The 17,856-nt window shown below is 44.3% G+C and overlaps 1 protein-coding gene across 3 annotated transcripts in view; it reads right to left on the bottom strand.

The window, feature by feature from the left end:
• Positions 1 to 17,856, bottom strand: part of LOC135459272 (spindlin-Z-like) — a 104,819-nt gene that overhangs the window by 35,667 nt on the left and 51,296 nt on the right. For all 3 annotated transcript variants that reach the window (XM_064735050.1, XM_064735052.1, XM_064735051.1), the window contains exon 2: positions 6,634 to 6,859. In XM_064735050.1, coding sequence (XP_064591120.1) covers positions 6,634 to 6,685 — 52 coding nt within the window. In that variant the 5' untranslated portion in view covers positions 6,686 to 6,859. The remainder of the gene's footprint in view (positions 1 to 6,633; positions 6,860 to 17,856) is intronic.

Genomic DNA, 17,856 nt, shown 5'->3' on the forward strand with positions numbered 1-17,856 from the left:
ATTCAAAGGAAGACATTTAAAAACTTGCCAACAATTTCAAGGGCAATTGTGGTGGCTTGACCTTGGTTGAATGTCAGGTGCCCACCAAAGCCACTTTCTCACTTCCCTCCTCAGTTGGACAGAGGGGAGAAAATACAATGAAAGGTTCGTAAATTGAGATAAGGACAGGGAGAGATCATTCACCGATTGCCATCACAGGCAAAAAAGACTCAACTTGGGGACATTAATTGCATTTATTACCAATCAAATCAGAGAAAGACAATAAGTAAAATCAAATATTAAAAACATTTTCCCCCCACTCCTCCCTCCTTCCCAGGCTTAACTTTATTCCTGATTCTCTACCTCCTTCCCTCCAGTGGTTCAGGGAGACAGGGATTGGGGGTGAGGGTCAGTTTATCACGTGTCATTTCTGCTGCTTCCCCCTCAGGGAGTGGAGTCCTTCCCGTTCTTCACTGTGGGGTCCTTCCCACAGGAGCCAGTCCTCCACAAACTTCTCCAACATGAGTCCCTCCCACAGGTTGCAGTTCTTCATGAACTGCTCCAGCATAGGTCCCTTCCATGGGGTGCAGTCCTTCAGGAACAGGCTGCTCCAGCACGGGTTTCTCACAGGTTCACAGCCTTCTTTCAGGCAGTGGGTCTCCTCCATGGGCTGCAGGTGGATCTCTGCACCCCCTGGGGCCTCCATGGGCTGCAGGGGGACAGTCTGACATCACTATGGTCTTCACCATAGGATGCAGAGCAATCTCAGCTCTGGCACCTGGAGCACGTCCTCCCCCTCCTTCTGTGCTGACCTTGGTGTCTGCGGAGTTGTTCCTCTCCCATATTCTCCTCTCTTCTCTGGCCACAATTACTTCTGTGCAATAACTTTTTTTCCCTTCTTAGATGTATTACTCCAGATGCATTGCTACCATTGCTGATTGGCTCAACATTAGCCAGTAGTGGGTCTGTCTAGGAGCCACCTGGCATTGGCTCTGCCAGACATAAGGTGAAGCTTCCAGCAGCATCTCACAGAAGCCACTCCTGTAGCTCCCTGTGACCAAAACCTTGCCATGCAAACCCAGTACAGCAATACATTCAGATAAATATTTCAAGTCAAAAATTAGTGTGTCAAGTATTTTGGGGTCAATCTTGTCTTGGTTTGGTCTCAAGCAATAATGTGACTTCAAAGATGTTAACAGTAATTAGAAAACAATAATGGATAGTTATCAGATTCTATATACCATGAATGTCATTGAATGGACTTAAGTTCATATCCTTTACCTTGTCCTGACTATGGAATGACAAGTGCTACTGTTTCAACTTGCACATTCCATGAAATTCCATGTTTTAGACATCATTCAAAATAAACAGTGTTGATATAATTTGCCATGAATATAAAACCAGAAGTTAATACTGAAGATCAGAAAGGAAAAAAACCAAAAAACAAATACACAAAGTGATTAATTTTATGCTTCTTTATAATAAGCAGCAAACAGTCAAACTTGGATAGATCTGAGGAAGAAGAAAATATATATGGCTCAATCTCTCATGACTAAAAACCTAAATATTTTCAATAATAAAAAGTCAAGAACAAATGACTTAAGCATTTAATTGCCAGTTGGTCTTTGCTTTTTGAGCCTGGATTAATTCTACCTAATGTATCCTTAAAATACTGTTAAATTCAATAGCAAAACTAGGAGCCTTGTTTCTGAATGCTTCTACCTTACAGAGAGGGAAAAAGGGTAAGACAACACAGAAATAAAATAAACATTCTTTGAGGGTGTGGACTGTAGAGAAAGTACACACATTTCAATTGGAGCAGGTAGGAGGAAAGAAAAGGAAGAGGGATTGGAGAAAGCTACTAGTAACGTTTTAAATTGTCATCATATCAGATGGTACTCTCCATTCAGTCTATCAAAATTAGATGGACTCTTCAAAACAAACCACAGCTGCTTATTTCTCAGAATATCCTGTCTTTATGGCAGGCAGCAAAAGCTGGACATTTAAAAATCATATTTCAGTATCTGCTGTGGAAACACCATGCAATCACATGAGAATTAATCTTGATTTTATGTCTTTCAGAATTACTTTGAATGACCTGAAAATTTCAGAGATGTGTTTATTTACACCTAATATTGCCCGCCCTAAGTCAACTCCAAGAGTTTGGGAAACCAGACCAGGAGAAGAGTGGTCAAATGAATTCCTGACTCTCCCAAAAGATTTCATTGCATCTTAAAGTAGTAGAATCTGGGAGTGGAATCTCTTAATTCCCAAGGACAGTACTGGTAACAGCTAGGAAGGACTGTAAAGGACAATGCATTACATTTGTACAGCATAAAACAAGTGATCACTAGGCTCAAAAAGTTGAAATATAAATGTAAACACAAGGTGTCATGGTTTAGGAATGGTATTCCCCAATTTAGTGTTCCCACCAAAAACACCCCAGACCATGTGCCACTGGCTCACTTTTCTCCCCCCACCCCACATGGTGGGATGGAGAAGAGAATGGGAGGCACAAACTGGTAAAGATTACAGCTTGAGATAAGAACAATTTACTGTAAACTGCAATGAAATAAGAAAAATGAACAGCAAAGACAATACCAATAACCAGGACAAAAGACAATACCAATAACCAGGACACCAGAGTAATCACAATTTACCTCACAGACAATTCAACTGGATTATGTTAATTAAAAAAAAATCAGGATTCACCTATATTGAGGAGAAACATGCTCTAATTAGAAGCACAAACACAAGGCCAAGCACTAAGGAGCTGACTGATCTACTGAAACTATATCCTGGGAGTCTGCTCTATATTTTAACAAAATTACTGAGACTGTAGACACATGCTCTACTGTTGTGAAAAGATAAGCAACAAGTTTGGCTTTCCTTTGTTTCTCCATTTTGGGTGTTATCTTTTATTTCTCAAGATGGAAATATTAAGTCTGTTTCCCAGTAGAGGTAAACTTCAAAAACCTGGATACTTCTGTCAAATATATTTTTCTCTTCTTTTAAACCTACTTTACAGCAAATAAAGGCCTTTTGTTTTGGTAAGATCTGATTAGTGAGAGATGCTTCTGACCAAGTAGCAAATGAGACCATATGCAATACGGATTTCATTTTACAATAAATGTGAGGTAGAGAGATAGAAAGAAACAGAAAAGAGTAAAGGGCGGAGAGAGAGAGAGAGAGAGAAAATAAGCACAAGACAGTCACCACCCCGGAATACAGCGGCATCCCATTGGTCCTTCTTCACTCCAGGCTTCTCAGTGGTGGGGGTCCCAGAATCGTTCTTCTGAGGGTACCACCTTTACACAGTCCAAGTTCTAAGTATCACAGAGTGGTTACAGATGCTGTTCCCATAACTTGGGGTGATATGTGTATGAGCAGTTGCTCTCTTTTCCACAGTGGAAATTATTGTCTGGATGCATTAACCAGGATGTGCTAACCAGATCTTGCCTCACTGTCGTGGTTTGACCAGGAAGGAGTGGGAATTCTGGGAAGCTGTGGTCAAACCAATGAAGGTTTTGGGTTTCATACTGACACCTGGTGTAGCCAGTGGGGTTTGGACACACCTCCGAGAATACACAGGGGTTAAAAGCAAGGCACTGCCCTGGCACTTCCTCTTTGGGACATCGTCGGGCGAAGAGGTCAGATCTCTTCCCCCGCCCAGCCCGCTGCTGCTGGGCGGGGGAGGGGCGGCCATGCGGTAGGCCAGGGGCCTGGACAGAGGTGGGGGTTGAGGGGCTTTCAAGGATGGAAGGGTGGCAGAGCCCCAAGAGACATCGAGACATCGGGCGGCCAGCCCCCCCCCCCCCCCTCCGGGAGGGAGAGCGGCCGGCCGCAGCAGCAGCACGTGTGGGAGTATCATCTCGTCCCAGGACAGACAGAGACTGAAAACTTTTAACCCTTTCTTGCATGATTGGGGCCTTGCAAAAATGCTAATCCTCCTCGAAGCTGAATAAGAAGGGAGATGAGAGATGAGATGAGACAAGGACTTTGGCCCGAAGAATGTGGAGATGATTGGATGGGGGGAGATGATTTGGAGTGGCCTTTTGGCTGGACTTTTTCTTGTAGCCATGGACTCAGTTGCTCCTGTGACACAGACTGCATTTAGGGGGAGGCAGTGCCTCAAAACCAGGAAGGTTCTTCGTGAGGACCCCCCGGCCCCAGGGGGTTGGAAAAATATGGGGGGGACAGATGTCCCAAAAGCAGAGACTGTGCCTTTTTGGAGTGAGACAAGGCATCCTTGAAAGACAACCCTAAAAGCAGCTCTGGCCATGTCTCGGTGGTGAGAGCACTGAGCATGGAAGGAAGATGTCACAAGCGGCAAATGGACTTTCCGGGCGGTGCCGAAGTGACAGGGAAGCACACGAGGTTTTCAGTGTGTTTCCAGGAGAAGCCTATGGAACAAGAAGGACTCCTTTCCTCTTCATGAACTGAAGTTTGAGTATACTAACGTGTGGGGCCAAGGCTGGGCAGTTGTTTTGGGAGAATGTATTGGATTGGGAAAGTCAGGTGGTGGGGGAGGAGGAAAATGGTTTTTTTTTGTAAGGTTTTCAATTCTTTTCTTCTTTTTCCTTATAGTCTCTCCCTATTTTCCTGTAGTTTAAGTAATAAAGTGGTCTTTATGTTTAAGTTAGAGCCTGTTTTGCTTATTCCTGGTCACATCTCACAGCAGACACCAGGGTGAGGCATTTTCATGGGGGGCACTGGCTCTGTGCCAGGCTCAAACCATGACACTCACCAGGCCTGGAATTAGTGCCTTCCTGTTGCAAATTCCTCCCTTTTGTGCTTAAGTCAAGTTCCTACTGTGGTGGCTTATCTTATGGCAAGTTCCTTCTGTGACCTTGTGTCGTGGTTTAGGAATGGTACTTCCCAATTCAGTGCCCCCACCAACTCTCCAAACCACACACTGTTCTCTCTTGCTCCCCTGTTTTCACCTCCTCCTCCCCACTGTGGATAGCTGGAGAGGAGAGCTAGAGGCACAAAAAGAAAAGATCACGGGTTGAGATAAGAACAATTTGTTGGAAACAGCAATAAGATAATAAACAGTAACAGCAGCAATATTAATAACAGAATGTACAAGAAAAGAAATGATTCACATGGAAAACTCCACGATAACAGACAATACTGGAAGGTTCCCTCTGCCATATTTTCTCTTCTGGAAGGAGCTCCTTCTCCCCATAAAAGAGCCCTTTCTCCTGCTCCCAGCAATGACATGAGGTGATATAGAATAACCTCCATACTCCAGTCATGCCCCCTCCTGGCTACTGAAAAAAATTAATTCTGTCCTGGCTGGAACCTGGACACCTTGATGGTGTTTGAGACAGGCAACTGTGCTCCTTGCACCTTTGTAGGCAGACAGGCAGGACAGAGGAAAACTAGCTTTTTCAAAGAAGCCACTACTTCTAACTCATAACAACTGATTTGGTTTTCTAATTCCAGCTTCTTGTCACTTAACCTAGTTGTGCTTTTGATAGCTTTTTTCTCCCAGTTATTTTTTTAAAATTATTTTAATAAAATACAGCAAACTCACTATAATTTTAATTTATATCATATTGCATGGTCTTTCAGCAAGAAAAGAGCAAGAGAGTCCCTGCCTCCCACTGCCTCACAGGAATCAGCATTTCAGCAGCATTGGAGCCACTCTACATGAGTTTCAAGCTACTGAGTGGAGGTTGAGTCTGCAACTGTCAGGAAGTTTCTTCCAGTGTTTCGGCAGCATTGGAGCCTTTTGGACAAAAATAGGTTTTTCCAGGTTTTCTTTTTCCCTGCTCCTTTTGTTGTTTGGGGGTGGGGGGGAGTTCTGGAACTGCAGAGGCTTGGTTGCTGTTCTGTTTTCCTTTGTTCTCTCTCATGGCTGCACAGTCTGGAGAAGAGGGCTTCTCTGCCATCTTGTCTTTGTCCTCTGGGCCACATGGGCTGTCCAGGTGGTAGCCATATTGTTCTCTTTTTTTCTCGGGGAGAGGGCCATGTAACTCAGCACCTTTGTATCTAGTGGTTATTGCTGTTTTCTTGTTTATTGCTGGGGTTTTTTTTTAGTAAACTATTTTTTCACTTATCTCTTCATATTTGTCTCTTCTTATTGTTGAAAGGGGAGTGGTTAAAACTAAGGGGAGATAACATTTCAAAGTCTGCACCCCATAAAATTGCCTTAAACTAAGGTTGGTTTTGAAGTCTCCTAATAATGACTACCTGGTACACTTTCCTAATCTACACCTAAAATTAGGAAACATCCAGCAAATAATTCCATCACCACCTATGTTTGTCTTTCTCTTGCAACATGAGAAAGAGAGAAGGCCTTGATACTGTATAAGCACTGTTCAGCAGTAACATCAATGTTATCAACACTTTTCAGCACAAATCCAAAACATAGCACCAGGCCAGTTACTGCAAAGACATTTAACTCAATCCTAGCCAAAACCAGTACAACTTCATAAATGTAATTCTGTACAGCTTAAATTTATGTATATCCTTTCAATCCCACAATTCCAATAATTCTTATCTTAAAAAAACCCAACAACCATCAACCGTCTCAATCAAAACCAAACAGTAACAGTTTCATAAAACCATGAGTACATAGGAAAAATCTGTAAGGACACTTTTTTACCCACTAAAAAACAACAATACTCAAATTCAGTAACACCTCACCTGCATCAGCTCTGGACCGCTGACCTGGTGATTTTCCAAATGGGGTCTTCATTCATCTGTGTTTAAGTGAGCAGCAGAGCTGCTAGACTAGGGTCAAAATCCAGTTCTTCCCAACTCCCCAGATATCTTCTTATTCTCGTAATACAACAGCTACTTATTAAAATACCGTCCAATCATCAATTCGTTCTTCCTCAAATATAGGAAAAGCACTTTCAGTTATATCACTCTGAAAAACAAATCAGAAAAGATAGTCTGATTTGAGATTTGGTTAAAATAAACAATGAAGTGAAACAGAATATTTTTTCTTTCATGTTCGATGAGAAGTCTCTTCATATTCTGTTATACTGGATGCATTCCATATTATGAACTAATTTTCAGAACTCCCATACTACATTTGAAAATTATTATCAAAAAACACCCAGTAGAGAGAGCATGAAAGCATAGGATTCTCACCCTCCCCAAGTTACAAAGCAGCTATTCCTGTTTTAAAAAATTTATGGTATTTCAGGGACAAAACTCCTTATTTCCTCTGAAAGTTTCTATAACAGTTTTCAACTTAGTCTTTGTTATAAATGATCAAATCGATAGCCAAATTATGAAAAACTTAACAACGATTTATTGGGTCAATTACAAAAAAATAGAATTTCGAGCAACCACCACAATCAAGACAGCGTCAGTCCCGGGTACAGGCGCTGGGTGAAACCAGAGGTTTGTCCAACAGAGTGACGGCTTCCCCTCAAAGGTTCACCCTGAGTGTTTCCAGCGTCCGGTTTATATACAGTTTATTCTGCCTGAGGCAAAGATGACCACATCTTTCTATTCACTTCTTTGAACATAAATCCATTTCCATACATATGTTGAAATAGACAAAGACGGGGTCCCGGTCTGCAGACAGAAGTCTAGGTACACAGGGGAGGTTTGCTTTCACATATAATATGTTGGTATCGGTCCCTGAGTACCCAGATGCAATCAGGACGTGTCTGAATCTAGTGAAATTCTTGGGACACAGCAATTAATCATGGGCCAGGAAGGCCCCGATGTTATCTCCCAGGTACAGGAGACAAGGAAGTGATCATGATGGTCCAGGAAGGTCCCATTCAGACGTTAAACAGGCCTGATGCTATCTTGAGCTGCCAGGAATTAGTTACAATCTGAATAGAACTCCGTTCCTGGCTGGGGAGGTTAAAACATTATTTCTACAATATTTTATACCCACACATATCTGTTTATACAGCATGAATTAACTACATTACATATCACAGTCTGTACCACCTTTATGCTTTACACAGATGGTTACTGTGAGAGATGCAAGGCATGGAAGTTAAACATTCTTGTCTGCATTACAGCACCCATCTGTCAATAGACTTGAACAAAAAAAAAAAAAAAAGCCAAGTGGGATTTTTCCACCTTCTGTGGAAAAAGACCCCACAAACAATGCATGGCAAGGTGCAGCTGTTTGCATGGCAGACCACGAGGAAGGGTGTGCAGGGAGAGCACTGAGGCTCTGCAGATGGAGTAGTTAGCTGAGTTGATGGCCATCACCCTCGTCAAGGGAGCACAGATATGGTTTTGACTTAGACAGAATGTTTCCTCTGTGCACACCAGAAAGGATGTGGCAACCCAAATGGAGTGTTCACAAAAACTCACAGCCATCCAGGTCTTAGGCTGCAAGGAGTGCCAGAGTCAGCCACTGCTCCTAGAGGATATCCTAGGGTGATGTTATGATGCTTGTATCCCCAACCAGGTGTTCTGTTTATGCTGGATATTATATTCTGTGCCTCCAAGACTGGCTCTGAGAGTGAAGGTGGGGAGAAGAAGAAGCACAGAGTTTTGTTATCAGCCTGCTCTCACTCCTCCACTGTGGTGTCTGGGCATGGATGAAGCAGAATACCACGCTCCATGGGTTTTTAGTTAGTTTAGCTAGCTGAAGCAGAGAAGTTCCCTGGACTGTTTTTCTTTCCCTTTTTTTTTTGGAACCGTTCGAACCTGCTCTGGACTGGGACCCGGGGAAACACTGAGAGCTTGAACTTTTTAGCCTACCGGCACCTACTCTGGACAGCAGCCTTTCCCAGTGCCGGAGGGACTGATAACAGAATGACCACCCCCAGGAGAGACTTTCTGAATTTGTCATCTCTTTAGAGCAATGAATGAGTTTTGTCATCTGGTATTGTTCATTTTTTGTGTTGGAGAGTGCTTTGCCTGATAAATAAACAGGTTTTTTCCACTTCTCTCTGAGTAAATTCTTCCCAAACCGGTTGGGGGGAGGGGCCGCGTGGGTTTGCTTTCTGGAGAGGCCCCTTTTGGAAGTTTTCTACCAAATTTGCCCTAAACCAGAACACAGGGCAACAGAGAAAACAGCTGTGTGAAGTGCAATCAGATCAAAAATCTGCTCAGCCCAGTGGCAGAGCTGAGAGAAGTAGAAAGGCTAAGAAGTATCAGGGACTCTGAGGAGATTGACCAGTGGAGCGGGATTCTACCATGCCTTAGACAAATGACCCATCATCTACTTCACAAGAAGCAATAGATATCCTACCCTCTCCCCACCAGGAAGAAGGAGGGGACTGTAGAGATGGAGGGGTGTAGAAATGGGTTTCTACTCAGGATGGCAGGCAAATCCCCTCCTGAGCTACTTCACCTTCCCAGATGCCCTTACACAATAGTTATGAACCCTGGAATCTGAGGACCAGGGAAATGAGAATGTGGATGAAAGTCCATCCAGGCTGGAGGGGTTGCCTAGGGCAGGGCAGCCTACCCACTGCATCATGACCTCCTCAGTTAAAAAAAAAAAAAGGGTTGTAGTAGTAAAGTAGTAGTCATTGGCGACTCTTCTGAAAGGAACAAAGGGTCCAATATGCTGACTGGACCCAACCCATAGGGAAGTATGCTGCCTTCCTGGGGCCTGGGTAAGGGACATCACCAAGATACTTCCCAGCCTGGTAGGTCCCACTATTACCTGTTACTGCTTTTTCAGGTAGGCAGTAACAAAGTACCAGCAAGAAGGCTGCAGACAACCAAGAGGGACCTCAGGACCTTGGGACAACTGGTCGAAGGATCTGGAGCACAAGTTGTGTTCTCTTCTGTCCTGCCAGTTCCCTGCAGGGAATGATGGGGCAACAAACAGGAAAATCATGCAGATGATCACCTGGCTTTGAGACTGGTGTTACCATTAGAATTTTGGGGGTTTTAATCATGGGTCAGTTTACATGACACTGAGCCTGCTGGCCACAGACGGGGTCCATCCATCTCAAAGGGGGAAAAAAAAGATTTTAGCTCAGGAGTTAGCAGGGCTCAGTGAGACAGCTTTAAACTACACTTGAAGGGGATGTGGACAAAACCAGGCTCAACAGAGATAAGCCTGGGGGTACCATGCAAATGTTTGAGGGACATTGTGCTACCAAGGTCCTTCAGTCTGCCATATCTGTGGAGGTAGGGGATGGAGATCCATGCAAAAGTAAGGATGCAAGGGTTAATGATGTGTTAAAAATCCCAGAAGTATCTGAGAATGGTCACATGAATAAGAGCTTCTCCCCACAAAAAGGCAGTAGGGTTATTAGCCCAACTAAAGTGCATTTACACCAATGCACACAGCATGGGCAACAAACAGGGGGAACTGGAAACTATTGCACATCAGGAAAACTATGACAGTTGCCACCACAGAAACATGGTGGGATGATTTGCACGACTGGACTGATGCAAAAGATGGCTATAAACTCTTCAGAAGGGATAGGCAAGGAAGGAGAGGCAGTGGGCTAGCCCTGTATGTTAGGGAGTGTTTTGATTCTTTGGAGCTTGATAATGTGTTATGACCTTGTTCTTGTTAATAAATCACTTGGGGAGGATTAGAGGGACACTGAATGACTGGAGTATATATATGAGTTGTCCACCTGAGCCTTATCGAGAGGAAGGACATTGACATGATAAAAAGCATTAACCCACTACACAGGATCTGCTTCTTATGGGCCTTTTCCCTTATCTGGCTTAAAACCCAGCTTGTTAACAACATTAGTCACTGGTTATCCAGTATACAGTTGCAGGGCTCAACAAGTTTATCTAAACAAAGGTCAGTTTGTAGTGGTCATCCTCTGGTGGTAAATGTGCACCCCCTCTGCACCTGGGCTGTTTTTTGCAGAGCAGAGGCTTTGCCGTCACATACCCAAAAACTCTCCTCCTCGCTTTTGGTTGGGGGTTTCAAACCTGCTCTCAGCAAAGCACTCTGCTGCTTTTGCAAATGTCCGATTGAGTAATTAACTGTTATCATTTCAGTCTCTCACATGATGGTATTATAGAATTGAGTGTTTATCAGTAAGTGTACTGGGGTTTTATGGCCAGGTTTTGGTAGCTTCTGGCAGGGACTTGCAGTCCCATGAAGGGAGGAGCCCATGCTGGTGCAGGTTTCCTAGTAGGACTTGTAACCCTGTGGGGGATCCACACTGAAGAAGCTGTGCCTGAATGACTGCATCCCGTGGGAAGAGTGACCCACATTGCAGCAATTTGGGGAGGACTGTTGCTCGTGGGATGGACTCACACTGGAGAAGTTCATAGAGAACTGTTTCCTGTGGGAGAGACCCCACATTGGAACAAGAGAAGGACTCCTCTCCCTGAGCAGCAGCAGAAACAACTTGTGATGAACTGAGTATAATCCTCATTCCCTGTCTCCCGGTGCTGCTTGGGGGGAGGAGGTAGAGCTTGGGAAGCAGGGAGGGATGTGGGGAAGGTGTTTTTAAGATCTTATTTTACTTCTCATTGTCCTACTCTGATTTTATGAGTAATAAATTAAATTAATACCTCAAATTTGAGTGTTTTGCCGGTGACAGTATTTGGTGAGTGATGTCCCACCAGACATTATCTCAACCCATGAATCCTTTTGTTATATTTTGTGTCTCCTGTCTGGTTACAGAGGGGAGTGACAGAGCAGTTTTGGTGGGTGTCTGGCATCCAGCCAGAGTCAATCCACTACAGTAAGAATCAGGGAGAAGGCTAAGAAGGCAGATGTCCTGGTGAGAGTGTTATAGATCACCCAAGTAGGATGAAGAGGCAGATGAAATATTCTGTAAGCAGCTGGGGGAAATCTTGTGATTGTTGGACCTTATTCTCATGGGAGACTTCAACCTACCAGATGTCTTCTGGAAATACAACAGAGCAGAGAGGAAACAGTCCAGGAGGTTTCTGGAATGAATGGAAGAGAACTTCCTGACACAGCTGGTAAATGAGACAACCAGGGAAGGCGCCCTGCTGGACCTGCTGTTTGTAAATAGAGAAGGACTGCTCAGAGTGAAAGTCAGAGGCCATCTTGGGCAAAGCAATCAAGAAATTATAGTTTTCAATTATGAAAGAAATAAGGAGAGATGTCAACATAACTGCCACCTTAGACTTCTGGAGGGCAGACTTTGGCCTATTTAGGAGACTGGTTGAGAGAATCACATGGGAGGCAGTCCTTAAGGGCAAAATAGTCCAGGAAGGCTGGATGTGCTTTAAGAAGGAAATCTTAAAGGAGCAGAAGCAGGCTGTCCCCATGCTGAAAGACTGTCCTGGGTTGACTATATGATGCTTTTATCCCTAATCGTCTCATTCTGTTTATGTTGAATAATAAGTTTTGCACCTTTAAGAGTGTTCCAGAGAGTGAAGGGGGAGAGAGAAGAAGCGCGCAGTTTGTTTTCAGACACTGCACTCCACTCCCCCACATTCCGCTCCTGGACTGCTGTTGTCTGCGGACAGACAGCGGGACAGAGCTCTTCTTTTGCTTTTTAGTTAGTGTTAGCTAGCTGAGGCAAAGAAGTTCCCTGGACTGGTTTTTTTTCATTTTCTTTGGACCTCTTGAAACTGCTCTGGACTGAACACCCAGGAGAGCACCGGCAGCTGCAGCTGAGGCCCACCGGGCCAGGCCTGGCCTGCGACAATTCCAGCACCGGAGGGACTGATCAGAGACTGAGTGAGCTGCTGCTTGAACCCGGGGATTTCTCAGTTTGTCATCTCTTTTAGAGTGGCAAGGGGTCTCATTGTTTGATATTGTTTTGGTCTTATTGTTTAATAAACAGGTTTTTTCCACCTTTCTCCAAGGAGGTATTTTTTCCCTCCTGGACCAGTTGGGGGGAGGGGTCGATTGATCTGCTTTTCCCACGGGAGCTCCTTTGGGGGATTCTTCCCCAAATTTGCTCTAAACCTGGACAAAGATGAACCAGCACAGAAGACAACTAGCATGGCAGAACAGAGAGCTTTGTCTCTGGCCACTGCTGTAAAAGACAACAAAAAGTGTTTCTACAAATACATCAGCAACGAAAGCAGGGAGAAGAAGAATTTCCATCCTTTTTTGGATGAGGGGGGAAACATAATAACAAAGGATGAGGAAAAGGCCAAGGTACTGAATGTCTTCTTTGCCTCAATCTTTTAGTATGACCAGTTGTCCTCAGGGTACCCAGCCTCCTGAGCTGGAAGACAGAGTCAGGGAGCACAATAAAGCCCCCATAATCCAGGAGGGAATGGTCAGTGACCTGCAGTGTCACTTAGACCTCCACAAGTCGATGGGGGTAGATGAGATTCACCCAAGGGTACTGAGGGAGCTGGCTGAAGTGCTTACCAAGCCACTTTCAATCATTTACCAGCAGCCCTGGTCAACCAGGGAGGTTCTGGGTTGTAGCAGCCACAGGGTCTGCAAGGCCTCCCTGGCGGTCAGTTGCCTAAGATAAGAAATTCCTAGTCACGATGACTGGACCAAAAAAGCCCCTCTTCCACCTTCAGACCCGCATTATCTCTCTGTAAGACGATAGGTCATATTCACCTCGACCCTTACTATTGGACTGTTTCTCAAAACTCCTATACCCTATATAAACAACTACTTCTGCCTAGTTCTGCAGAAGAGCTGTCACTGTGACCCTTCACAGAAGGTGCCAATAAAGACACTTTAGTGGAACCTCATGTGGCACTTCTCCTCTCTCTCCCTGCATCTGCTGAGGCATTTAGCAAGCAAAGAGCTGAAATCATTAAAGAGCTGAATTCACCAAAGAGCTGATCTCACTTAAGAGCTGAGCTTCTTGCTAAGATTGCCTGCAGCTGAGAGCCTGGCTGAGGGACCTGGACAGGTTGTGATTAGCAGGACTTCACTATCTGGACACCTATGGCAGCCGGGGTTGGAGAGACCCTGAAAACCCCGTCGTAATAAAACCGGGTGACTGGAAATTAGCAAATGTGACACCTATCTATAAGAAGGGTCAAAAGGGGAATCTGGGGAACAACAGGCCTGTCAGCCTGACCTCAGTGCTGGGGAAGGGCATGGAGCAGATCATCTTGAGTACCATCATGTGATACATACAGGACAACCAGGGGATCAGGCCCAGCCAGCATGGGTTTATGAAAGGCAGGACCTGCTTGACTAACCTGATCTCCTTCTATGACAAAGTCACCTGCTTAGTAGATGACAGAAAAGATGTAGATATTGTCCACCTAGACTTCACTAAAGCCTTTGCCACAATTTCTCACAGCATTTTCCTGGAGAAATTGGCTTCCCATGGCTTGGACAGGTGAACTCTTCGCTGGGTAAAAATCTGGCTGGATGGCCAGGCCCAGAGAGTGGTGGTGAATGGAGTTACAACCAGCTGGCAGTCAGTCATGAGTGGTGTTCCCCAGGGCTCAGTATTGGGGACAGTTCTGTTTAACATGTTTACTGAGGACCTGGGTGAGGGGACCAAGTGCACCCTAAGCGAGTTCACAGAAGACACAAAGTTGGGCAAGAGTGTTGATTTGCTGGAGAGGGATCTGGCTTTTGCTCATTCACTTGACAGTGATTTTTTAAGCAATCTCAAACACTCTTGTTCATAACAGTTGGCTAGATTGATGAGCTGAGGCTGACCACATGGAGTTCAATAAGTTGAAGTGCTGAGTCCTGCACTTGGGTCATGACAACCCCATGCAGTGCTACAAGCTTGGGGAAGAATGTCTGGAAAGATGCCCAGCAGAAAAGGTGTGGAAGTGTTGGTTGACAGCTGGCTGAACATGACCCAGCAGTGTGCCAAGGTGGCCAAGAAGGCCAATGACATCCTGACTTGTATCGAAAATAGAGAGGCCAGCCGGACTATGGAAGTGATTGTCCCCTTGTAGTTGGCACTGGTGGGGCCACACCCCAACTACTGTGTTCAGTTCTGGGCCCCTCACTTCAAAAAGGTCATTGAGGTGCTGAAGCACATCCAGAGAAGGGCAACAAAGCTGGTGAAGTGTCTGGAGCACATCTTGGTCTTGAGGGGAAGCCATAAGAGGAGCAGCTGAGATCACTTGGTTTGTTCAGCCTGGAGAAGAGGAGACTGAGGGGAGACCTTATTGCAGTCTACAACTTCCTCATGAGGGGAAGAGGAGGGGCAGACACTGATCTCTTCTCTCTGGTGACCAGTGACAAGACACAGGGGAATGGCCTCAAGTTGTGTCAGGGGAGGTTTAGGTCAGATATTAGAAAAAGGTTCTTCATCCAGAGGGTGGTTGAACACTGGAAAAGGCTCCCCAGGGAAGTGGTCCAGTACCAAGCCAGACAGATTTCAAGAAGCTTTTGGACAATACTCTTGGGCACATGGTTTGACTGTTGGGGATGGTCCTGTACAGAGCCGGGTATTGGACTTGATGAGCCTTGTAGTTCCCTTCCAAGTTAGCATATTCTGTGATTCTGTTGTTTAGCCTGGAGAAAAGGAAGCTCAGGGGAAACCTTATTGCTCTCTACAACTACTTGAAAGGTGGTGGTATGAGGTGGGTGTTGGTCTCTCCTCCCAGGTAACAAGTGACAAGACAAGAGGAAATAGCCTCAAGTTGCACCAGAGGAAGTTAAGATTAGATATGAGAAAAAAATCTTTTCACTGAAAGGGTTGTCAAGCATTGGAATAGGCTGCCCAGGGAAGTGTTTGAGTCACCATCCCTGAAAGTGTTCAAAAAACCATGTGGATATGGCACTTGAGGACATGGTTTAGTGGAGAACATGGTGCTAGTGCTAGGTTGAAGGTTGGACTTGTGGTCTTACAGGTCTTTTCCAACCTTAATGATTCTATGATTCTAAAGAAAAAAACCCAAATACAGAGTTATTACATTTGACACTGAGATCCTGGACAAATGGTCTAAATTATAAGAATATCACACTATATCCAGTTCAAGGACCCAGAGTTTGGAGATATTTCACTAGGACTTGCATCTTCAAAAGCTTTGTATTACTGGGAGAGAGATCAATTTTGAAGCTAACTCTATGCATCCTACAATGAAGGGTAATCTTTGTCTCAAACATTCGCATACATATATATGTATAAGTATACATGGCATCTTAAAATAAATAAAATCCACATATGAAAACAATTGTAAAATGTGAGACTTCCCAAAGGGTTAACATCTCCAGAACACTAGTGCCATATCACTGAAATTGACTACCAAAGTTCAGCTGTTAGGAAATTAAGCACTGAAGGGGATAATTTTTCCCCATGTATCAAGAACTACTTTTTTCATATCTAGAATTGAATCTCTACTTCTTGGAAGTATGCAATGAAGGAACTTTTTCATGCACTTATAAATCCTACTGCAACCAAAGGACTATTCCAGATATTCTAGCAGCCTACAAATTATGGCCATGACACCCAATGTCCATCTGACTGGCTTAATATTTTGTTAGCCTTAAGAATACAGCGTGTCGTGGGGTGACAGCCTTTATCCCAATATCGTGTGTTATGTCTGGCAGCTGTGCCTTTCCCCCCCCCGGCCATCTGGCTGTGGCGGGATGGTGAAGAGAGGGGGGGGGGTGTGTGTGCCCAGGCACTTTTGCTTTTGGGCTTTTGCTGCTTGGCTTGGCTAGCCACTTGCTTGCTTGCTTGCTTGCTTGCTTTCTGCTTTTGCGCTGGTTTTTTGTTTTTTTTTTTTTTCCTTTTCTTTTGTTCTCTCTTTCTTACCCTCCCCTGAAGATACTGGACCGGCTCCGGACCTGACCTGAGAGCTCCAGGACACCCGGAGCCTGCGACAGAAGCTCGGCGCCCTTCACAACACAGTCTGGTCCCTTTTCTTTTCTTGTGTTGGGGAGTGTTCTTTTGTTACTTGTAAATAAATAGGTTTTGTTTTCCACTTTGCTCCTCCGAGGAATTCCTTCCCGAACCCGGTGTTGGGGGAGGGGTGGTTGGAGGTTCGTTTTGTTTTGGGGGGCTCCCTTTTGGAGATTTCCCCCCTAATTTGTCCTAAACCAGGACGCAGCGGAAATTCCATACCCAACATGAATGTGGGATTTTGTCTTTAAAGGAGTGGCAGCCTCCATAAGTAGCATATGACATCTAATTCCAAGAGATGACTATGAACAGCACTGCATTTACAGGTATCAAAGACTTCAATCAGTGGGTCACTATGAAAATACAGAGAATAAACAGTAAACTATTTTATTGGGTTTTGGTAGAGGGGGTACTGCAGGGGTGGTTTTTGTGAGAAGATACCAGAAGCTGCTCATATGTCTGACAGAAGGGGAAAAATTGCTGCACAGCAGAAGCTGAAAGAGAGGAGTGAGAATATATGAGAAATAGCCCTGCAGAGACCAAGGTCAGTGAAGAAGGAGGGGGAGGAGGTCTTCCAGGTGCTAGAGCAGATGTATCCTCCATGCATACACAACTGTTTACAGCGAAAGAGAAAGAACTATACCAGTAATTCAGGTGGGCATTTTACCATATGAATCTAAAAGGTGAAACACATTTTATAATCACCAAGAACTTTATCTAGTACAGCTGAAACCAAGTAAAAATATTCGTAACAAATATGACACATAAGCTTTTATATACATTAAACAATTGAGAATTTCAAGGTATACAGAATGAATAGAATCACCAGTATTCATAGAAAACACAAACAAACAAGTTTTCCTATTTTATACTTAAAGCTAGTAAATTAGACTGTCAGTCATAGACAGCTAGAAAGGAAATCCATTCTTATTCCAAGTACACATTGATTTTTGAATAAGAAATGGAGGAAGATAGATCTCATTTCCCTTCTATGGGTAGGCAGCCATATAATATCCTTTCAGATCTGCTTACTACTTATTGCTTAGCTGAAACAAGTTGAAACAGCATATATGTAAGCATATGGCTACTAACTACACATTACTCTCTTCCCTGTTCTCTGCAGCTGAAGTTTTCAGATGAGAATTTGTTCCTTTAATATTTTCTCATTTCCAATAGTACTCTTCTTCAAATTTGAGACACGTCTTTTTTCCTCTACATAGAGAGCAACTTGCAA

Source organism: Zonotrichia leucophrys, chromosome W, assembly GCF_028769735.1.
Source record: "Zonotrichia leucophrys gambelii isolate GWCS_2022_RI chromosome W, RI_Zleu_2.0, whole genome shotgun sequence".
Classification (NCBI taxonomy): Eukaryota; Metazoa; Chordata; class Aves; order Passeriformes; family Passerellidae; genus Zonotrichia; species Zonotrichia leucophrys.